This window comes from Mustela putorius, unplaced genomic scaffold, assembly GCF_011764305.1.
Source record: "Mustela putorius furo isolate JIRA1106 unplaced genomic scaffold, ASM1176430v1.1 tig00000430_pilon_pilon_pilon, whole genome shotgun sequence".
Classification (NCBI taxonomy): domain Eukaryota; kingdom Metazoa; phylum Chordata; class Mammalia; order Carnivora; family Mustelidae; genus Mustela; species Mustela putorius.
The window spans coordinates 3,223,060-3,247,536 of record NW_025421377.1 but is presented as its reverse complement, the minus strand read 5'-3'; the positions used below and the strand labels follow the sequence as shown (position 1 = coordinate 3,247,536).

The following is a 24,477-nucleotide window of genomic DNA, read 5'->3' as shown; positions in this document are numbered from 1 at the left end:
CCATATTGCTTTATTTCAAAAGACTTACTGCATAATGCAGTGACCCATAATTCATTGATGTCCGCTATTTGCAAGCTTAATCGCTCTGAAGAGCATCAGACTGTTTGAGGTGTTTAGAACAGTTTTTACTGTTTCTCATCATAGAGATGAAGATGGGCTTGAGGGGTTAAAAAAAAAAAATGCATGTTACCAAGGCCATGCTACTCGAAAGGTGTCTGTAGACTAATGCCAGTCTGCGGTCTGGGGACTGTCTCTTACAGGTTTGGGATTAGATGAGGAACATATGCCAGTGTTCATCAATATATCGCTTTTCTCACTGAGAGATGTTGATTATGGAAAAAAAATCAGTTGGACTAAACAGTGTGCTTAGGGAAGTCGTTGAATTACCCCCGTGCAGGTTCCTTATGTTATGGACTGGTAGCAGTTTGTAACCTAGCACTTCAAATAATACAGATGATCACCAGCGTATGATGGTTTGATTTAGGATTTTTTTGACTTTGCTATGGTGCTAAAGGAACCTGCATTCAGCAGAAACCATACTTCGAATTTTGATTTTTTTTTTTTTTTTTTTTTTTTTTTTACACATTTTGTGTTTTGATCTTTTCCTGGGCTGGATCTTTTCCTGTGCAGTACACGATCTTCCTGGGCTAGCAATATGCATTACAACACCCTTTTCTGATATCGGGCGGCGGCAGGCCCACAGCTCCCAGGCGGTCACAAGGAAACAGCTGATACACTGACAGCCATCTTTTACCAGGACAACCACACTGGTTTTCACTGTAATTTCATAAATTACATGAGGTATTCAACACTTTATTAAAAAATAGGCTTTGTGTTAGATGAGTTTGCCCAGCTATAAGCTAGTCTAAGTGTTCTGAGCATTTAAGGTAGAGTAGGTTAAGCTATGACGGTCATTCGGTGAGGCATTTTTTTTTTTAAAAGATTTATTTATTTATTTGACAGAGATCAGAAGTAGGCAGAGAGTCAGGCAGAGAGAGAGGAGGAAGCAGGCTCCCTGCTGAGCAGAGAGCCTGATGTGGGGCTCAATCCCAGGATCTGGGATCATGACCTGAGCCGAAGGCAGAGGCTTTAACCCACTGAGCCACCCAGGCGCCTCTCGGTGAGGCATATTAAATGCATTTTTGACTTAGAGGGTTTTCAGTATATGATGGGTTTGTTGGGATGTAAACGCACTGTGTTGAAGATCTATACTGATTTGGTCCTTCTGAATTTCAACCCTCCATTTTCCTCCTTTGAGAAGCAGAAAATCTTTCTCTACATATTCTTCTTGTCGCCACCTTATTTATCACTATTAGAATATTTAACCACGTATTGAAATATCACCAATATACTGTAAACCTCACATATTTAAAGTGTATAATCGGGTAATCTGGTAGGTTTTGACAGCCAAGAAAGCATCACCTCTGTTAGGATTGCTCCCAGAAGTTTCCTCCTAATCTTTTGTGATCCCTGCTCCTGTACCCAACCCCTACCAACCCCTGATGTGCTTCCTGTCACTTGTAGAGCGTTCACACCTTTCAAGAGTTTAATATTAGTGGAATCATATGGTATATACCATTTATTTTCTTTTGACCCAGCTCCTTTCAGTATTGAGTTCATCTGTGTTGTTGCGTATTAGCAAGAGTTCATTCTTTTCTCTTGTCAAGAAGTATTCCGTTGTAGAGTTTCACCATAATTTGTTTATCCACCTGTTAAAGGATATTTTGGTGCTTGAAAATGTTTATGGCTATTACATAACACAGAATCCTCTGAGCATTCCTGTGTGAGCCTTTGTCTGGACATGTGCTTCTTTTTGAGTGAATACTTTGAGGAGTGAAATGTTTCCAAAGTGATTTTACCACTTTAATTTCCATACCACAGTCTGCGAGCGCCCCCTCCACCTGCCTGCTAACACGTGGTTTGGTCAGCCTTCTTCATTTCAGCTACTGGAGTAAGTGTGTAGTGGTATCTCCTTGTGGTTTTAATTATATTTATTTCTGTAACGACCGATGGTGTTCACTGTCTTCTCATGTGCTATTTGCCATCTGTAGCTCTTCTTTGGTGAAGTGTCTGTTTGGATCTAAGTTTCTAAATTGGGTGGTTTGCTTGCTGTTGAGTTTTGGGAGTTCTTCTTAGCCTGGAGATAAGTCTTTTTTTTTTTTTTTTAAGATTTTATTTATTTATTTGTCAGAGAGAGAGCAAGCAAGAGCGAGCACAGGCAGACAGAGTGGAAGGCAGAGTTAGAGGGAGAAGCAGGCTCCCTGCGGAGCAAGGAGCCCAATGTGGGACTCCATCCCAGGACGCTGGGATCATGACCCGAGCAGAAGGCAGCCGCTCAACCAACTGAGCCACCCAGGGGTCCCGATAAGTTTTTATCATATATATGCCTTGCAGGTGTTTCCTCCCAATCTATGGCTTACTTTTTCTTATAGAAAAGGACTTTTCTTTTAAAGAATAATTTTAGATTTACGTAAAAATTGAACAGGTAATACAGAAAGATCCCATATAGCCCCCACTATATGGGATCCAGTTTCTCCTATTATTAACATGTAAGTATGGTACATTTGTTAGAATTAACAAATGTTAGTACATTGTTATTAACTAAATTCCATAGTTTAGTCAGATTTCCTGAGTTTTTACCTAATGTCCTTTTTTCTAAGATTTCATATTTTAGTTGTCATGTGTCCTTAAGCTTCTCTTGCTGTGGTAATTTCTCATACTTTCTTTGTTTTTGATGACCTTTATAGTTTTGGAGAATACGAGTGAGGTATTTTGTAGGATAGCCCTGTATCGTACATGTTTTTCTCATGCTTAGACTGGGATTCTGGGTTTGGGGGAGGAAAATCACGGTGGTGAAGTGCCATTTGCATCACATCATATCGAGGGTACATTCCATTAGCAGGATTTATGAGCTGGCTGAGATAGTTTGTCCAGTTTCTCACTGCGAAGTTACTCTTTATTTCTCCTTTTTCTGTCTTGTACTCTTTGGAAGAAAGTCACTGGGTGTGGCCCATATTTAAGAAATGGGAAGTTGTGCCCCCCCCACCCCCTGAGGTCAGAGTACCTATTTAAACCTTTTTTTTTTTTAAAGATTTATTTATTTATTTGACAGAGAGAGATTACAGGCAGGCAGAGAGAGAGAGAGAGAGGAGGAAGCAGGCTCCCTGCTGAGCAGAGAGCCCGATATGGGGCTCGATCCCAGGACCCTGAGATCATGACCTGAGCCGAAGGCAGCGGCTTAACCCACTGAGCCACCCAGGCGCCCTAAACCTTTTTTAAATCCACAGATTTGTGTCTTCTATTTGTTAATTAATTTATTTATTTAATCCATATTTATATAATATGGACTCATGGATATTTATTTTATCCTTTTGGTTATAAGCCAGTAATACTTATTTAAGTTGCTCCAGGTTTGGCCATCAGGAGCATTTTCAGTTGGCTCCATTGTCCCATTGACATAGCTCTGTCACTGAAGGTAGGTATTTATCTATTTTTTATATTTCCTTAACTTTCTGGCAATACGAGATGCTCCAGGCTCATTTTGTCTGTTTCCTGCCTGGTTCTAGAATCAGCCATTTCTCCAAGAAGCCTTGGTTCATTTTATTGACAGAACAAAGAAATACATGTATGTAAACAAATATATGTATGTAAACAAAGGTATACATATCTATAAATATTTCTTTATGTAATTAGCTGTATCTATATTAAGTTACACATGAGTTCATCTTGATGTCTTCAACTCTAATCCATTACTACATGGATCATTTTTAAAAATATTTTATTTATTTATTTATTTGACAGACAGAGATCACAAGTAGGCAGAGAGGCAGGCAGAGAGAGAGAGGGGGAAGCAGGCTCCCTGTTGAGCAGAGAGCCTGACACGGGGCTCCATCCCAGGACCCTGGAATCATGACCTGAGCCGAAGGCAGAGGCTTTAATCCACTGAACCACCCAGGCACCCACACATGGATCATTCTAACCTGCTACCCTTATCTGTAAATTTATAGTTCAGCCATAAGAAACTTGACTCCCACCATCCACTGTCCGTGTGTGTGTATACACACACACACACATTTATGGCAGTATCTGATTTGTTAATCCATGGGAAATAGTTTTATCTTCTTGGAAAGAATTACATGAAGTTCTTTTGCCTTTAGTCTTAGAGACTTCACTCATTTCCAGATTTACTTAGCTCAGTACTGACCCCCCTTCAGGAAGGTGGTTTTATACATTTGTAATGAAATTAAATTTTTTAAAACATAATCCATATTTCTCCTGGGATTGCCTGACTTCCTAAATGATTTTTAAATTTGCATACATTAATTTTCACTCTGTGTGGAATAGTTCTGTGTTTTGGCAAATGCCTAGTGTCATGAATCCACTTTGCAGCATAGTTCGACACCCTAAAAGTTCCTCATGCTTTACCTGTTCATTCCTCTACCTTCCTCTGAACCCCACAATCAGTGAGTTTTCTCAATGTCTTTATAGTTTTGCCTTTTCCAAAATGGCATATAATTAGGATCCTACAGTATGCAATCTTTTCAGACTGGCTTCTTTCACTTAGCAATATGCATTTAAGGTTCTTCCATGTCTTCTTGTGGCTTGATAACTCATTTCTCTTTTATCCTTGCATAATATTTCATTGAGTAGGTGTGCCCGCTTGTGTACCCATTCATCTATTCAAGGAAATTGGTAATGCCCAGGAATGTGATTGCTGGATCATATTGTGTGACAAGTTTAACTTTGTAAGAAACTACCAAACTTTGTCAAAGTGGCTGTACTACTTTATATTTCTTTTTCTTTTTTTTCTCATTCTTTTTTTTTTTCACTTACAGCAAAAAACACATAACATGAAATCTCTGATTTTTAAGTGTGTAGTACAGTAGTGTTAACTTGCTGCACACAGTAGGTCTCTAGAACTTTTTCATCTTTTCTCAGTGAAGCTCTACCCATTGAGCAGTAACTCCCCATTTCCTCATCCTCCAGCCCCCGGCAGTCACCATTGTGCTTTCTTCTTCAAGAGTCTGACTACTTTAGATACTTCATGTAAGTAGAATCATGCAGTATGTGTCCTTTGGTAACTAGTGTATTTTACTTACCATAATGTCCTCAAGTTTCATCCATGTTTTAACATATGACAGAATTTCCTTTCTGGGGGGCTGAATAATAGTCCATTTTTTGTATATACCACATTTTCTTTGTCCATTAATCCACAAATGGACATTCAGGTTGTTTGCACTTCTTGGCCATTATGACTAATGCTGCAATGGACGTAGAAGTGCAGGTATCTCTCCAAGATCTGTTTTCAGTTCTTTTGGATAAATACCTCAAAGTGGGATTTCTGGATCATATGGTAGTTCTATTTTTAATTTTTTGAGGAACCTCTATGCAGTTTTCGATAGTGACTATACCATTTTAGAGTTCCACCAACAGCGCACAGGCGTTCCATTTTCTCCATATCCTTAGCTGATACTACTTCCATCACAGATACACAAATACCTATCTTGTATTAACTTCATATTACCTATAATTCATACAGCAAATCTTAAACATGTGACATATATATGTTACTTTCCTAAAAATAGTGGATGGCCATTTATTTCTTCCATTGTATAATGTAGTCTCCCGGAACTCATAGCCATTGTTAGGGCATCTCTAAAATCCTTGGTAACTCCGCACGGCTGAGGCTTTGTTGATGACGAGCTGATTCCAGGTACTTTGCTGGCTGGATGTTGAAGTTGTCTTTAGCCTGGAATTTAGATTCTCATTGAAAAGCTATTCTGCTAACCACCAATGAATGGATATATGAACTTCACACCTTTAGTCTGTTCATTATTTTATTGCCAACATATGATTTCTGAGGGGAGACAGTGAGTTTGGAGGTTGGAGGTCTTCCAGTTAGGAAAGACTGACAAATAGCCCAACTCTAATATATTTACAATGGAGACTTTTAAAGAAATTTGACATAATGTACCTCACAAATGGATGCTATTAGAGTCCATTTTAGGCAGCATTTTGAATACAGGAGACTTAATTTCTTCTTTTTTTCTGATATATAAACACTTCATAGGTCCAAATGTTTGTAAGGCGTGTTATCTTAAAGAATTTTTTTTTTCCCCCCAAAAATCAAAGTGGTACAGAAATAAGCTCGTGGAAAAGTGCTGGTACTTTTTGCCCAGTTGTTGGATAATACTGCAAAGAAGTTCTTCCAAGTAAAGGGGTTTTACTTTGTATTAAATTTTGCAATAGACTCTGAAATGATGGATCCAGAATTCTAAACATTTTTAAGGATTATAAAAAGATATGCCTGAAATATTGCATGTTTTTGGACATAGTACAAACTAAGCTTTTTATATGTAGGCATTTTCAATTAAAAAATTTTTATTTGAGTTTTAGGAGAGTAAACAAACTAACATAAATTGTACTTATTTACAGCAATAAACTACATTTCAGAAGCTGCACAACGGCTTTTGTGAGGGTAGCCAATGGCGTTTGACACCGGCCTTCAAATATGTTTTCTTTCTGTCATTTGCAGAAACACTTAAAATCCTGTAGTACCAGAGCAAAGAAAACAGCAACTTATTTTATAGCAAAGCCACATTATTAACAAAAATACCGAGCAGACCACAGTCCTGTGACTGCTGGAGTATCCTTGGGTCCCGAAATCGAGAGCACAAGCATTTCATGTGTCCATACTTGATTGCATGTAAGTGGATTTTTTATTTTACAAGAATACATGATTACTCAATGAATAAGAATAGAAAAAAGGCAATGAGAAGTAAAAGGGTCAGGAATCAGAGGACACTGCACAGTTTCTTGCTGATTCACTGCTTAGAGGGAGATCTATTTCTTCTTTGATGGGTAGAAATCACAGTCTACAGGCTTCATGGATTTTGTCCACAGACAGTTTTTGAGATAGCAAAGTCATAACGTCACATACTTGTAGCATGTAAAAGGGGGATTAATGAAACAGTTAGGATATTTTAATCAAATCCCTAATAGAAAGATTACAGTCCAACACCCTGTATGAAAGTTTGGTTTCAAATGTTAAAAGCAGCTACAGAAAAATCTCAAGTTTCATTAGAACAGCAGTCTCAGTCAGAAAATGCAGCATATATTGATATAAAATAAGAACTGGAATTATAAAAGTAAAGAGTCCACCTTTCATTTCTTTGCATTTTTAAAACCTTTCCCATTTCATTAAAATTTCTGTTGGTTTCCAGAAATACTTATTCCGGCTGTTTAGCTCCTCAGGTGGTCTGTCGGTATACAAAAGTATTATCTGTTTATGTAAGAAAGCAAATGCTTATGTCAAAAGAAAATTAATATGTTGTATTTTATGTTTCTTTGCAATTAAAGAAGTTCTGCCTGCTGAAAAATCAAGAGGGACAAAGGGATTATTTTATTTACAAGAACTGTGTAATACCAATCAGGATATGAATTAGCTAATGCCTGTTTGGTAGGAGGGTAAATAGACAATTCAGAAAATGGATTAGAGGAGATTTAAAAAGAGAAAAGACATTTAACATATTCCAACATATTTGGTGAGTTAAGCATAACAGATTTTGAGAGGCAACATAAGGTATGAATTTTTGTGTATAAGTAGCACCTGCTTTTGAAAGCCCTAGCTAGTTAGGACAGGGTGCTGTGAACTAAAATAGCAGGAGACTGGTCTGGAAAGTTTTGCTAATTTTTTAATTCCATCAGGTTTTAGGTGAGAGCTGTTCCTGTTGGCAGGATAGAAATTCCCCAGACTAATGAGTCCTGCTTTCCCAAACCTTCTGAATCACTGTCAAAAGATCTTTGCCTCAGGTTAAGTCTTCTTGGGTAAAGTCAGGGGAATGGAATAATTATTCAGAGATGATGGACAGCCAAGAGAATTTTTCAAGCAAGCCACCCTAACCCAGATGTGTTTCTCTCAAAAACAGTTTTATTTTTATTTACACAATGTTAAAGTTTCCAATTTACATTTCCATTAACCTTTGAAATGACACGACATTATTTCACATTAGCCATTAGGTTCCCATCACAATGGCACAAAATGCTGCCTGGTGGTCAAAAATAAAAAGCTTATTTAAAGATGTCAAAAAATTTTTAGTCCTTGTAAACATATCATTTAGAATTTCTGGAAACCTCATGCAATCTTGACTTTGGAATAATGCCACATGATAGTTTTTACCAAGAGGGTTACTGGCCCTCTCTAAGGAGTTGAACAACACAGTCAATAAATATATGCATATCTAATCTCGAGCATTCCCTACTTAGTAGTGGATGTTCTGAATGTGAAATATCACTGTATTTATAATTCTGCTTTCCATGACACTGCAGTGAGTTAGAATAATCAAGGGGCTTCCCTAAAAATGTCTCAGGAGCATTGTCGCAAAATATAAAATATTTCAAGCTTTATCCAGTGAGTATTTTAAAAAGATGTAGGAAATGGATTAACATGAGTTGATTAGCTTAAAAAAAGAAAAAGATACACCGCAATTCAATGTATTTGGGGGAATATCAAGTAGAAAAATACGTTATCTAGTAAAACTGGGGTGGCTGGTTGCCACTCTGAGGTAAGGCTTGCAAATGATGTTTTTCTTTTATGCAAATTTGTAAATAATATACATAACAGGAGAACAGGAAAGTTAACAATTGAACGGAGGGGTGCAGAAAAGGTATTTTTCTGTATATCTATTTTAGGCAATCTTGAGGGACAGTGAAGAACTAACTGTCCGTCCCTCTTAGGGAGTTCTAAACCTTCTATTTCTTGGCAGAAGTGAAATTTGGTGTGCAATACCGTCTAGAAGTATTCTCTTGGAATTCACATTGGAGTGTTCCAGTTATGCAGTGCAATCCCAACTGGGGGAGTAAACACCCCCACAGAACCTAGATTCAGAAGGCTTTTAATAAGGCAAATGGGGATAAATGGGTGAAAAGTGAGACTTAGAACGAAGAATTTCCTGTTTCCATAAAGTTAAAGGAGTAGTAATCAGCATGGAAAGTTCAATTTGCCAGAACTGGTCGAATCTAGAATGGTGTTATCACGATTTAGTCTCTTTAGTTGTGAGTAATGGGGAAAGATCTCCATAATCACTTTGCACGGACCCAAACCTGGGTTCCTCTGTAAGTTGACTGCATGTTTTATCCAGTTAGAAGTTGTATGTAGGCTCTATGGAACTAAGGTAACTTGGGGGAGGGCGTAGGCGGCTCCTGTTTCACCTGGTGTTACCTGTAATCCTGAAGGACTGCCTGTTACGAAATTACATTTTTCTGTTGCTACATTTACCAACGTAGGTCATTTACAGACTCTACCATGATAAGATCAATAGGTGCTTTGGGCAATACAGAAGAATTAGAAAATGGGGCATTTACCCTTAAAGACGTTACACTTTATTTAGAGAAGGGGGACCTCTATTTGCAAAACTACTGGAAGATAACCACAAATTCAACAAGCATCCATTATTACTGACTTAGTGGCCACAGGAATCGAAGGAGTGGTAGCAGGAGAGTGAACAGAATGAGGGAAGATCGCTCGTGGTTGGCTTTCTGGATGACGGTGGCTTAATTCATAATCCACCCCTTGGGGAGGGGCTAGGCAAGAGGAAAATCTGGGCCATGGAAATAAAATGTAAAACTTCAAGCACAGCAAGGAAAACATTCTGGGATGAGAAGTGGCAGTCCTTTCAGTGGAAGGGTAGGAAAGACCTGAGGAATAGTTAGCTTGAGGGTGGGTCAGGGGAAAAATGAGAGACTAAATGACCCTGAGTGATGGAGAGACTGAGGTCAGATTTAAGTGATTTATAGGGAGCCAAGGCATGTATTTTCTTTAAGGTGTTAATTTATCAATATTTCCCATATACACAGGTATGGGGATTATGAGACCCATAATGAGTGTGACTATATAGTTGTTATTTAAATGGACAGATCTGAGAGTGAAATGTGGTTCAGTTGGTAATTACACATTGGGACTGTCTCAGGGAAACTGGGGCATGTGGTCCCCTAACCTTGTAATATTATCCCAAAAGAACTGGGGCACACCTCAGGCTACTCAGTTGTTATGTGAACTGTTCCTTCTACACTTTCCCTCAAGAGTATAATGAAAGGCTTTTGTGTGTTTGTTGGGGGGGAGGGGCCAGGGCAGGGAGGGGGAACAGGATAAAAAAAGAACAGAAGTGTTTATTTACTGGGCATAATATCTAGATGTTGGGAATGGAAATTGTTCTTTTTCTTCCTACTCTCCTCTTATGTTTGAGCCACCCAGCACGGAGGATCATGGAGGTAAAAAGGGTTAGATATAGGCAGTGTGATAGAGTAGACAAAGCTTTGCCTTTGCAGCCAGAAAAAAGCAAAACAAACTCAGATCAAATACTAACTCTATCACTAACTAGTTATCGATGTGGGGTAAATAACTTAACCTATTTAGCCTCTATTTCCATATATTGGTATTGTCATCATAACCACAGGGCTGTACGGAAGATGGAATCATGAAATTCTGTGTAACGAAGTATTTTCTGATACCTTAGACCGATGCGTGGCAGTCACAACTGGGTATCTACTCAAAAGCCCATTCTTCCTTCTTTTTGTTAACATATTCCATTTTCCCCCCTGCCCCAGGCATTGGACAATGCTTTGGGTCAATAATGTAACCCCATCATGATAATTTCGTTCCTCTTACCAGTAACTGGTTCAGAAGGGGCTGTGCAATCCAACCCTAGCCAAAGGAACGAAAAAGAATGGCTGGGAGAGGTTTTTGGGGAAAGATTTCCTGGCTCTTCAAAAGAGACCTACACAGGACTTTCCCTTGTTTCTGCCACTTGATATGAGTTCCTGAGTATAGCCATGCTGCAACCCCAGCGGGTGCCGGTAACATACAGAGTTCGGAAGAACTGGTCCTGGGAAGGGGCCTGGGTCCTGGACGAAGTTGTGCTATTGAAATAATTAAGCCAGTAACCACCCTACTCCTGCACTTATTGTTATAAGAGCTATATCATTTTGCTTGCCGAAGTTACTTTTAGTTGTGTTTTTGGTTACTTGTACCTGAATGAATCCTAATTGCTTTTCATCTTTGTAAGTATTCATTTCATCTTGGTGAGAACTTGAAGACTTACAAGTGCTTCCTCTGTTTTTAAAAAGATGCCGTTAAATATGAACCTATCTCTAGGTAAAAGTAAGAGAAACCTGAAAAAGAAAACTATAAGCTCACTACTCGAGGAGTGATGAGTACATCTGCACATGGGAAGTTTGGAACGGGAGGTTATAGAGGGTGTGCGAGGTCAAGGGACAGGACATTAGGCTAACTTGACAAAAAAGCGGCCATCTCATGGGTAGACTGGTCTACCATGGGAAGGAGGAATTTTTAGGCATTCTCCTAACAATTCTGAATGATGGGGGAGGCGGGGCTCTCAGGAGAATCATGGAAGTTTAGAGTTGGAAGGTATCTTTGGCAAAAGGGAAGAAGTTAAGAACACCCGTGGGCAGAGATCTCCCCGGCAATCAGGCTCAGAGGCTGGAATGGGGAGGGTGCATGCTTTAAATATACAAAAAGCTAGATCTGCTAACCTCAGTTTAATAAAGTAAACTTTCAGTTACGTCATGGCTGTGCCTAAAACATCTGTCAGATTGAACTGGTGAAGTGGGGCATGGGAGGGGCTTTGGTAAAGTAGGGGCAGGGAGAGCGGATAGCAGAGGTCCTAAAGACCTGGAACGTTTTCCAACCTGGTGGGAGGCTGCCCCTTGTCTAAGAGCTTAACCCCACCTGCTGCTCCCGCTTACAGAGCACAGAGAGCTGTGGGGGCCGGCTCTGGGGACAAACATTGAAGGGCACCGCCGCAGTGTTTCTGCTTAGATGCTGCCTAGACCTGGGCTTTTCCACTCCTAAGGAGGTATTTCAGGGCTTTTCCTGACTGAGACACAGAGAGTGGCCTAGAGGAGCTGTATCTTCCAGAGATCTAAAAATAGAGACCACACTGATACATGCTATCTGAGTCTGTCCGGTGCCCTTGGAGGGTAATATTGTAGTGTAGACCATTACTAAAATTATAAAATAATTTATTTTTGGCCATTTGCCTATAAATTTATTTTAAATTTCTAAGTATTGTAACTTCAATGTATATTTAAAGGAATTTGAAGAGGTATTAAATTAGATTCACTTAACACCAGACAGTTTACCCTGATGACTGACTCCCACAGATAGACAATGAGAACTATTACTGAATTTATGGGGTTGTGTTAGCAGAGCCTACAGTGCTCCTGTATCTTTCCAGTAACTTCCTGGACAAATGAACCTCTCTAAAATTCCTTTTGAAATGTAGCTGGGAACTTGGTTCCCACTGGTGGAAATCTGGGAGGGAACTTGGGAATCATCTGGTGGCATGTCTGGAAACACTGGGCAGCGCTAGAGGCAACATACAGGCCACGTCATGCAGTCCTAACTCCAGGGTATCCTCCACCCGCTATAATTTCCCTCTCTCCACCATGCTGCTCACTTACTGTTAATTTTTTGAAGTTAGTCTTCACGTTGCTTGGTGCATGTGTAGAGGACTCTGTTCTCTAAGTAGAGGAAGGCTGTTTGGAGGAAAAAGATGTTCTGTATAATTTCATAGGGGAAGTTTGGACAAGTCTGCCTTATGACTTGTCTTCCTACATTTAATGTCTGTTAGAAGGCTGAGGGGGGGTTGGTGGGGTGATGCACAGACACAGAATCTGTAACAGGAGTAAAAGAGTTCCTAGAGGATGGTCTGTAACCAGCAGTGTATGCTGTGAATGAGAAACCATTCTGGAATAATAATAGGTTTCTTAAAGGCATACAGTTAAGGCTGAAGGAGGGCGTGAGAAATGAGTTTGACGGACAAGAGCTGATACAGTGTGAACTCACCATCCCGCCACTAGAATGTTGGGGGACGTTCTTGTCATCCAGCTTTGGTGTAGATAATGTGAATTTTGCCAGGTTTGAGCTAATGACTTTTATTTCCACTTTATTTTAAATTGGGCTGAGGGAGACGAGATTTATGTAAACATGTACTCTTGACATACAGGACGGAAAAGCAGAAAAGAAAAATAACCCGAAGCAGTTTGGAGGAGGCTACCCAGATTCCAAAGCTCCCTCCAAAGACCTTTTAAAGGCAATAGGACTAAGAATCTGGGGGAGATTATTAAGATTCATTGTTTTGTGAATCGAAGATACACAATACAAGCTTTCAGCTATGCAAGGGCACATAACTCAGGAGGTTTCGAATGACGAGGAGGCAACATGAATTGATTCTGTTGGGTTAAGGCAGGAGGCAAGATGGCGTCTGGTGCTGGGAGGGAATGAGCACGAGAGAGGTAATGTATTTCGCACGCAGCCAAACCTGCATGGTGCACACGCGTATCGTATTTTAATCATTTTCACCTATAAAAAAGTCCTATTGGAAAATGTTCCCCCTTTACTGTTTCTCCTCAAGAGGAAACCCAGGGAGAGGTGAAAGCCAGATGGCAATACCGATTGCTCTTATTCATCCTTTGGCTTCTAACGGGAGCTGTTTGAAGCTAGGTGAATCTGTGACCCTGTGTACCTAAGGCAAATGCGTAATGTTATTTGGCCTCTCTACTCCTGATTTATTTTTCTATTGTCTTCCAGACAGGAAATACCGGTAGAGTCATTATTGAGAATGGGTTTCTTTCCAACCGGTTCAACAATACACCTATTTTTCCCACATTGATTTCCTACTGAAATCTTTGTGATGAGTGCTGGTTGCTCAAGGAGGTGCAAAGTATCTAGCGGCCAATCAGGAACGACCGTGAGCCCCTTGATGTACCGAAGACTTTTTGATTAGGAAAAACAAAACCAAACAAGACAACTGTTAAACCTTTTCCATCCAAATAAGGAAATTCTTGCTATCGGAGAACTAAAAGTAAACTCAAAACTCTTTATTCTTACCCTTTTAGGAACTTAATATTTTCTGGTTTGCAGTTCTTCTCTTACCAAAGGTTTCCTTTCAAATGTGGCTTGTGAAATTATAACTTTTAACAATTTTCTGTCAGTTTAGTTGATTTCTGTTATATAGAAAAAACATGATTAGAGTAAAAGCACAGTGTATTCTGGATCTACAAATTGACTGACCTTGTTAGTTTCTATAGGACACTTTTTCTTATTTTATTACTGATGGACATTGGTTGACACATTTTGAAACCAAAATGATTCTCCGGGTACATGAAATCCTGGTACAAAAAGTCCTGTCTTGCCAAGTTCTTAGCTCCAAGAAAGACACGGTTCATTCTAAAAATGTTTCTAAAAAACCAATCTATGTCCTGGCTTGCTGAGATATTCTGAATTTCTGCAGACTCCATCACCTTCTCTGGGACTGCCAGCTGGCATGAAAACACAGCGTATGCCTGAATGTCCCAGCCTTCTGACGTCTTTTGCAAGAATATCAGGACTTGGGAGAAATATATGTGAAAATATTTAATTACCAGATTCTAAGTTTAACTAACACATATCAAACACAACCCTGGGCCCCCAGTTGAAAAATACTTGCTTTAATTGCCGATCTCTCTCTTTACCTTTTAGAAGCAGTAACATAGTTACCTCTGCATTTTTGAGGGATTCATTAGCCAGTTGGTGTTTCAGTGTCATTTGCTGTCTCTTCCTTTTCTCCTTCCCATCATTTGGACATTTGACTGTGTGTTTGCCCTGATCAGACCCATCCATTCACGTCTATTCTCATTAAAAGTTCTGGGAAATATTGTGGAAGGAAAAAAAGTTAAAAGCTGGAGCTATCAGTGCAAAGGAAGCTTTGGATTACCTGTGGATTTTGAACATCTCTTCCATTCCTGACCCCTCAATAGCATGGAAAATTTGGTATTTCGATATATGAATAGCCACGAATGACTGATACAAACACATCTACTTTTCATGACACGGTTCCAGAAGCAGTTCGCTACGGTTCCTGTCTCTGCTGGCGCACCATTCCCATACCCCACCAGAGCGCAGCCGTGTCTGCGGCTACTGTTCCTTTCTGCGGGGTGGGGGCACGAGGCAGGGGGCAGAGAGATGCCTGGCAGAGTCACACAACCACACACACAAAATGGCAGAGAAACAGCAAGAGCAAAAGAGATTCTGGTTTGGGCCCAAATCACTAGTTGCTTCACTTCGTGAATAAAAGCAAGTGCCTTAGAAGCTGACATTATTTACAATGCTCAGATTGTTCAAACACCCACCCAAAGCCGAAGACCACCACGCAACAGGGAACAAGTCAATGAACTATGTACAGAATTTACAAGGAAGTTTACATAATATTATTCTACATTCTGTTCACAAGTTTACCTTTGTTCGCTTTCAGGAAACTGAGATAACGTGTTCATTATTCTTTCTCATCCCAGTAATCGCTGATTGAACCAACATGAACAAATAATGGTACATTCTTTTTTCCTCCCTCCTGGGATATAGAATTACATTTTGTTTAGGAAAAAAAAATTAGGGGCACATCACCCTTTGGTGAGACACTATTCAAAATTGTCCATGTAAGAAATCTTGGAGGTTGTCTCCTTCTAGCATTATAAATATTTTTTGTTTGTTTGTTTAACTTGGCAAATTTTAACTGAGTTCTTTCATAAATGAATATTTATAAAGGAGTCATTGATTTTGGAAAGATGGAATTTAGTCAACATTTCTGTATATTGTATGTAATGTTTGCTTAAGGAAAGTCTATCCTTGGATCCATACACCAAACTTTATTCTCTGCACCACATTTTTCTCTTTGCATTTTCAGGATCTTTCGTTGCTTATAATGCACAATAAAGATGGCATATATGATATGGGAACACGTATCATTTAGCCGGCAGAATCACCAACCAGTCTGCTGTTTCTGTTTGGCAGTACAGAGTATGGAGGCAATCATCCTGGGTAATTTACCTCTGAGTGTGTCTTTACCTGGGTCTGCCTCACAAAGCTGTTAAGCATAACATAGGTCACCCCTGATATGTGAAGCCAAGGAGCATGAGTGGGAAAAATGAGTGCGTAGTCACATTGTCAAATGAAAGATGGGGTTTCTGCTGGGTCTACACAGGCTACATCTATGACACAGCTTATGTGCCACTTTATGAACTGTGGATGTGGGGTCCCCTGGACATGACTGGGGCATAGGAGAGTGAGTCTACGCAGTCTTCTGCTTCTGCTGCCACTCAGTAATGCAGGAGAGTATGGCTATTTTCATGGCAAAAAGAAAACAACCCAGGAATACCTAGATGGTGACCCCTTGATAATGTCTTGATCTGTATCTTTCAGGAATGGGGACCAGTGTGAGGGCACTTAGGAATGTCTAACAACTTTTATGTACATCATTTAGAGCAAGACAAGAGAGAGAGGTAGGGAAGGAAGGAATTTTTTCCATGGACTGTTAACTCCAGAGGGAGTGTGGGTGGGGGTCGAGGAGGAGGGAATTTGGCTGGGAGGTGTCCAGAAGAAGGAAGTGGGGACAGAGGTCATAAACCAGAAATATGTCAGCTTGTCCATTTTTCAGGCTCCCATTGCCTCTAAACTCAAAGCTATTTAATAGGAAATAGCAAATAGCTATTTAATTTGCAAATAGCAAATAGCTATTTGCACCATCCTGTGTCCCCTCTATAGCCCAGGAGGACAAACAGTGACACTATTTTGTGCCCGATGTAGATTCAGGTTCGCTAATCTTTCATTTTACAAAGGTTAAGATATAAGAATTTTTTAAATGTTCTCTTTTTCTCAGAGGTGCTTTACCTTTCAACTATAAGCATCAAATTCCTTAAGACTTGGAAGGCAGGATTAAAAAAAATCATAAAATTAAAATTACCTCAGTCTTTTCCAAGGAGGACGATCTAAACAGATGAATAAAGAAAAAACTGTTTTTTTGTTACGGAACATAGATTATAGACACTTCCTTTCTCATTTAGCATTTCACCCTTAAAATCTTTTTAAAGAGTTTTGACACCAGAAGGATTCATTCCTGTTGGGCAATGGCCAACAATCTCCCTTCCTGTGTTTAAATATGCAATGGTTCCTGGATGGTCATTGGGAATATTAACCTCCCAATATGGTCATATTCCATTCTCTTTGGGCATTTCTTGATGGCAAAGCATCTTTCCCGGCCAAGAACTAGTCAGTTGCAGAATGGATCTCTTCATCCCCGGAGGCTGGAGATTCTCTTGACCAGGGCACTGTGATTCTGCAAACTATAACCCTAAATGAGAATTTGGTCCCCAGACTCTACTAATTTCTAATGAAACCATTGAGATAATTTTTGCAGTAAAAGCACAGTTTTTATATTCTTATTAATGTATATTATCTGCAGCCATAACCATTCATTTATTTGGGGGTTGTCTTTTCTTGTTGCTTTCTGAAAAGAGTATCTCAATGCTCTGTCCCCTTGGGGTTATCAGCAGGAATTTGGCCTTATCTTTCCAGGTAAGACTATAATTTCTAGCAGCTGATGCTTTTGTAAACATAGACCCTCATCCCAGCCTTAGGGAGAAAGCCAGATCATCAAATGATGCAATCATCCTCAACCCTTACTTGACATCCAGAGATCAGATTCCAAACAAATTGCCTCCATCACTGGTTGGTCATTTTAGGGTCTCACTCAACCTTGCAAATGAACATAGAGAATTCTTAGCTACTCTCTAGACTGGGGAAAAAAAAGAGGCTTTAATGACATAAAATGGGATAAACCCCAGTGTAGCTGGTTGGACACGTTTAGGAGTGTGTGTTGGGCCTATGAGGGATGCCCCTTCAGCGACTCGTGACTACGGTAACCCATGAGCAGAGATAAGGCAGAGCAGCAATGACAATGATTCACGAGTCTGGACACGTTGTATGTTTTAGGGGCTGGTATGCATGTTTGAAGGCCCAGTGATTCTGTCGTTGTTGTTGTTATCTGTGGTTTTCCTCTTTTGAAGTTTTTCTTTAAAAAATAGAAATCTGGCCTCAGAGGAGAAGGGCAGCAAAGTGGGTGTATGTGCATTTCCTGAAGCGTTCATTTCATACTTTGGAATGCAGAGCTCAGAGAGCAGAGCCGTAAGGTGCTCGCTGAGGCCTGTCCAACAAGACCTGTCACCATTAGGTGCTGCTCTCTGGAAGGCTAAGAAATATATACTATTTGATTGAAGATTTGGCAGTTTAGGTAACTGCCCAGGCACCCTTTTCACAGCACATAAGACTTGCCTTCCTCATGGAAAGGACAAAATTTTTTTTTTTTTTCCCCAAGCAAAAAAAATGCTCACTCTCCCATTATTGAAGCCCTCCTTCTCCATTCTTGTCCCTTACTCTCTGGAGCAGGGACAGGGGACATTCACAGGCATGGCTTCAGGGCACAGAGGCGATAAAATGAGTTCAAGGCTGCTCATTTGAATAGTTAAGGAAATCACCATTGCCCCAGATTCCTTATTCTCAACAAAAGAAAAATGTTCTCAATGGCCACCAGGATGGATTCTAGTGCTAATTTGAAATCCGCTTGCAAGTCGGAGAAGGAAGCGTTTTTTGTTTTTGTTTTTGTTTTCCCCCAGAATATCCAGTTTAACGGTGCGGTGAGGATGGCAGATTTTTGGGGCTCAAACTCCTCCGCCCTGGTCAATCCCTCCCTCCTCTCCCGTGGAGCCGGGACCCCTTCTACAAGGGAGTTTTGGAGACTTGAGCCTGGAGGGGAGCCTTCCTTCCTGTCTAGGCTCCTTCTATCCCCCCTTCTTCCTGGAAATCTGTAACTTGTCAATGGCTTTGTTTTTTTCTTCTGAGATCCTGGAAATTGTGTTGTTTTTTGGCAGCATGTGATTGTTACAGTTTACCAGGAAGCGGTGCGCGCACAGAGCTAGGTCCTGTTTCCAATCGCATTTAAGAAATAAATCAGTAAAATCCAGGGTAAGTAGGGGGGACTGCTAAAGATCTAACTCCTGTGTGTGTGTGTGTGTGTGTGTGTGTGTTTGTAAACATGGCAATTACTAGAGCTCTGAAAGAGCGGATAACCTGGACCACAGTAGACTGGAAAAAAAACAGAGTTTTTGGTGTGTGTGTATGTGGGTGGGTGGGTGGGTGTTTTGTTTTTGGAAGTAAACATGGTGCGTTAATAAAATTGATAATGCAAGGCCTAAAACCGATTGGATGGCTGAATCTCTTACCTCAAAAAACAGCAGGATCGCTGCTGCTGGGCGGGGGCGGGGGTGGGAGTGCTGGGGGGGGGGCACAGAGGTGGGGGCGCCTGTGGGGTTAAGAATCAAGAGGACCATGAGGACAGACCTTAGTGTACGTAGTAAAGCCAATAAACGACGTTAAAAAGAGAAAAGGTGATGGGGAAGAACATTCGGGACCACTTGTCTATGGAATTCACATCAGTCAAGTCGGGGATTTTGACTTTGAGCTGCGAGGCGCGCCGGCGGATGCGCCCCTTGCTGTGCGCGCCGTGCCGGTCCAGCGCGCGCCCGTAGCCCTCGCGGCTGCTCAGCGGCTTGCGGTACTGGATGCTGGCGCTGTCGTACGAGTACATGCTGGTGGCCTTGGGCTCGCTCACGCCCGTCAGCACCTCCGAGCCGCTCGTCTCGTTCCGGATTTCCAGGGTGCTGAGCAGAATGTTGCCGTGCGCGTCGACCTGGCGAGAAAGGGACGCGCTCAGCCACAGCGGGAGGGACACGGGCTGTTCCCGTGAAGCTGCGGCTGAGGACGCCGCGCGGGGCTCCCGAGACTGTCCCGCTGCACGTCCTGCTCTGCGTGCCTCCTGGATTACAGGATGATCTGTCCTCTGTGTAGCTCTCATCATTATCTACCTAATCTACCACCTGTCTGTCTAATCCAACACCTGCCTAAGGTCTGTTTGTCTTCTCTCTCTAAACCGTCATCTATACCCGTCTCTATCTAATCCATCATTATCTAGCTCATCTGCTCTCTACCTATTTAATTCATCACCTTTTAACCTAACTAATCTACCATTGATCTCTCATTTGTCTAATCCTTCATCTGTCTACCACTATGCAGTCCGCTATGTATCTAATCTACCTTCTAGTTATCTACCATTTATTTATTTATCATACATCTGTTTATTATCTGTCTAATCTACCTTCTATCTATTCATCCATACATCATTTATATGTATGTATACTTATCTATCTATATCATTTATAACTGTGGCATTTCTTTTTGTTGTTGTTATGAAAGTGGCCCATGGAAGTATATAAAATGAGAAAACAAATAGGAAACACAAAAAAATAAGAAGTGGAAATTTTTATAATTTTACCTTTAGAGTTCATTATTTTTAGTATCCTGCTATCCCTCCTGTCTTTTTTCTATTCCTATATACTTAACAAGCACAAGTTCACCTGGCATATTTTGCTTTGCAATCTGGTTTGGTGGGTTAATAGTGTACCTGGTCCTATTTCCATGGTAATAATTATTCCTCTGAGATATCACTTATTAACTACTTATACGGATAAAGCATAATTGTGTTCATCTATCCTTAATGTTAAGGCTTGTTTTACTTGCAGTGTTACATGAACAAGCCTGCAAGGGACATCTTCTAGCTAAATCTTTGTGCATCGCTATAATTATTTCCTCAGGCTAAATTGCCAAAAGTAGGATTCAGGGGTCAAAAGGATATGCCTGGCTTATACTTTGGCTTTCGTGTCCCCACTGTTATTTATTGTTGCTTCCTGCTATTTGAGTGGTACCTATCCCAGATTGCCCGAGTTTTGTCTATGCTATGCCCACACACATTTATGGAACTACAGAAAATGTGAGCATGTTTGGCCTACAATGTGGCTTCTCTTTAACTTTACTCGATGCCCTTTGCCAACTAAGTTACCTTGAGAGGACATGTTCATTCATGCAAATGAGTCTGAAGTACTTCCACGGGCAGTACAGGCAACCGTGTTGGAATCTAGTGTTATTAGCACAGTGCCCGAGTTACAGTAAGTGCTCTATGAATGCTTTCATAGGAAATGAATCTCAGTAAACCCTCGAATGTCAAACAAAGGTCTAGGTAAGCAGATGAAAGAAATGAGTGACCAAGAAAGAATAAAGCTTAGGAAGAGGCAAAGACAGAAAAGAAAGGTAGAAAGAGTGGTGGGATATGATGCTGGTACGTCACAGAGGACAGAACGAAAATTTGGGTGTCCGCTACGTGCTTAGCATCATGGTAGCGGGTTTGTATATATCCATTGTTCATCACCTGCTACAGCCAACTGCCTCAGGCTTACTCCACTGCTAGGGCTGAGATTACAACCCGTGTCTTGTCCGATTTAAAAAAAAAAAATGTGCTTTTTACTGAGAAAGGACCGCTTCCTAGTCCTTGGCCTTCACCACACCCCGCAGTGAATTTAATGATGCATTTGATAGCTTTAAGCTTGGAGGTAGTCAGAGAGAGACGGTGACTCAATCTGGCCTCTCCCTCCACTGCCACCTGTCCTTTCTTTCTGTAAAGCATGTGGCCGTGGCCTAATTGAGCTACCCATTATGCCCTCATGGGCACTTCTACTGGCTTCTTCATTCAGGGAGTTAATATTAACTTTTGTTGTTGTTAATAACTACTATTTATTGATTCCTACTGCATAATTCAACTCAGTTATTTCTTATAACAACGCTACAAAATATATAATATTATCCTACTTCAGCAGTAGGGAAATAGAGCTTCAGGGAGCTTAAGTAAATGACCTGCGATTAAACAAACAAAAAGTGCTCAATTTGGGATTAAAATACAGGATATTCTTTGCCTTAAGTATAATTTTCCCTCCTGTTTGTATGTTAATCAGTGTATTTTCTTTTAAGATTTTATTTACTTATTTGACAGACAGAGATCACAAGTAGTCAAAGAGGCAGGCAGAGAGAGAGGAGGAAGCAGCCTCCCTGCTGAGCAGAGAGCCCGATGTGGGACCCTGGGATCATGACCCGAGCCGAGGGCAGAGGCTTTAACCCACTGAGCCACCCAGGCGCTCCAGTCAGTGTATTTTCTTTAAGGCTCAGTTGAAACCCTACTTTTTGTGTGTACCTGTGTACCTTCCCTGCTTATAGTAACTTCACAAACCAACTTCCTCTCTCTCTCTCTCTTTCTCTCTGTAAACAGTATTGAGAACTTAGTGTGTGTGCCAGGCACAGTGCTAGGTGTTGGGGATATGTACGTGTGTGTGCGCGCACGCACGCGCGCCTGTGCATGCACCAGGATATGGGTGAAAAGTCATAAAGTTTACTTTATGAAAGAGGGTGATGGCATTAAAGTGACAAGGAGCAAAGTACTGAATTCATTAGAAAAGGGGCAAGTCCCTTAGGAGATAATCATGGTGCATATCTTTCTGCTAGGCACTCTGGTGTTTCAGTGTAGAGTATCATAAAACACGATTTTGTCCTTGGGACAATAATCTCCTTAAAGATACAGGAGTGAGATATAACTGGGGGGAGTGACAAAAGTTCTTAACCAAATGCTAAATGGTACATCATAGACCATGATTAGGGGTTCTAAAAAGTCTGGAGGTCGAGGAAGTCTTCATAAAGAAGGTGTGGCTTTTCCTAGGCCTTAAAGATGGGTGAAAGAACAAAGGATCCAGAGTTGAAAACTGTGTTCTTGGGGCTCCTGGGTGGCTCAGTTGGTTAAGCGTCTGCCTTCAGCTTAGGTTGGGATTCTGGGATCTTGGGATCCTGGGATCCTGGGATCCTTGGATCGAGTCCGGCATTGGGCTCCCTATTCAGCAGGGAGCCTTCTTCTCCCTCTGCCCCTCACCCCTGCTCATGTTCTCTCGCACTCTCTCTCTGTCTCAAATAAATAACTAACTAAAATCTTAAAAGAACAAGGAAACTGTGTTCTCATCCTGATTTTGTTATTAAATCCATTTCTTTATTTAAAAATACAAGGTGTTCACCAGGTAATCTCAAGGCCTTGTTTCTGAATTTTGACAGACCTTATTATGAATAATATTCTAGGCAGAGGATGCAGCATACTAAAAACAAAAAATGAAAGAAACCAAAAACCTTGTAAAATTGAATCACTTGATCTGTACTGTATGCATCATTAAGTTGCATTATTATAGAATCTCCCCAAATAAACAAGTTACTAGAATTTGGAATCAGCCAATGAAGCATAAAGATATGCTCCTCATTACACAGAAGTTGTACAAAAGGCACATTTTATTAAGACATTTTCGTTAACTTTGGTTCAGACTCCAATGAGCCAATAAATTGCATGATCTTCATTAGTCTGTGCAGGTCCCTCAAAATATTTTGTCATTGAGCTAAACATCATAGCTCTGAGTGACATATAAAATAATCCGGTTCTACAACTACTCACGAACGCTGACTGCATTACTGCATAGTTGAATCCACATTATGCTGTTCTTTATCAGGGAAATTTGAGAAGGTCCATGTAGCAGTCATGACCCATCTTCAGGCTCTCTCCGCCACAGTCTAGAATGTCTCCTAAAAGCTAGTGTTACAGACCGTGCGTGCACATGTGCGTGTGCGTGAGCGTGCATGTGTGTGAGATGGAGTGCTTGTACATTTCTCCTAAAGTGTGAGTTTCCCTTCCTCACCACTAAGCTTTTTGCTTCCTCATAATGTGAATATGTGACAGCAACGCCACTGTTGATGCCAGTGGGGTTTCTGGTGGGCTCCGCTTGAACCCCTGCCCTTTGGAGAAGAGTGTCTTTCCTTTCCCTTCAACCATATAAAGACACCCAAGGTATCCTTAGATCCACAGTGGGTGGCACAGCTTTCCAAAAATAATGTCCCTGGGGAAAGTGGCTATTGTTTCCTCCTATCCTCAGAAGCAGCGACGGGCCAGGTGGTGGCTGCTTTGTCGATAAGGGATTAACGCATCCACATCTGGGCGTGATGCAGACACCAAAGATTTCACAACCTCGAAGCGGAAGGACATGAGGCAAATGAAAATGTTAACACACTTGATTTCTAGGGCAGATAAACAGATTTCCCAGAGCACTGCTCATGTTGGACGTAAGTGTTCATTGGGATCATCATTGCCCATTCCTCCTGTTGCCCTAAAGGAAGGGACTCTCTGCTCCAGTTCCTGGGAGGGAAACTGAGGGATCCACGCTTCCAGCTTCTCTTCCCTTCCTCCTCTTGCACTGCTCCCCACTGGGCCTATGGGGGACAAGGACACGGGCATACGTGGCTCCACGTGTTCTGGGTATTTTTCTCCTTCCGATCTGCTTACAGAAAAGATGCAGTGTGGTGCGGGATGTGCCTGTTGAACCTGCTGGGTTGGTGAGTCAGGCCTGCACTCATTCTGTGGTTCCTGCGACTGGGGAGGGAGATAAATCTATCTAAATGGGGTGTGTGTGTGAATTACTACGTTATATTAACTACATATTCTTCCAACCAACAGCATTGACTTTTTTTTTTTTTTTAAGTTTAGAGCATCATTAAACCTAAATTTAGAGCAAATGAATACAACTGTTATTAAGACTCCAGGAGGGTCGACAAATAAACCTTCACTCTTCCCTTTCAGGTAGATGGTCAAAATGTAAGCTGGAGATGACTGATACCAGGGAGCA

The 24,477-nt window shown here is 41.0% G+C and overlaps 1 protein-coding gene across 1 annotated transcript in view; it reads right to left on the bottom strand.

Moving 5' to 3' along the window:
• Window positions 1-6,338: 6,338 nt before the first annotated feature.
• GABRB1 (gamma-aminobutyric acid type A receptor subunit beta1) overlaps window positions 6,339-24,477 on the bottom strand; it is a 408,404-nt gene continuing 390,265 nt past the window's right edge. Inside the window, exon 9 of the mRNA XM_004764920.3 lies at window positions 6,339-19,577. Coding sequence (XP_004764977.1) covers window positions 19,230-19,577 — 348 coding nt within the window. The 3' untranslated portion in view covers window positions 6,339-19,229. The remainder of the gene's footprint in view (window positions 19,578-24,477) is intronic.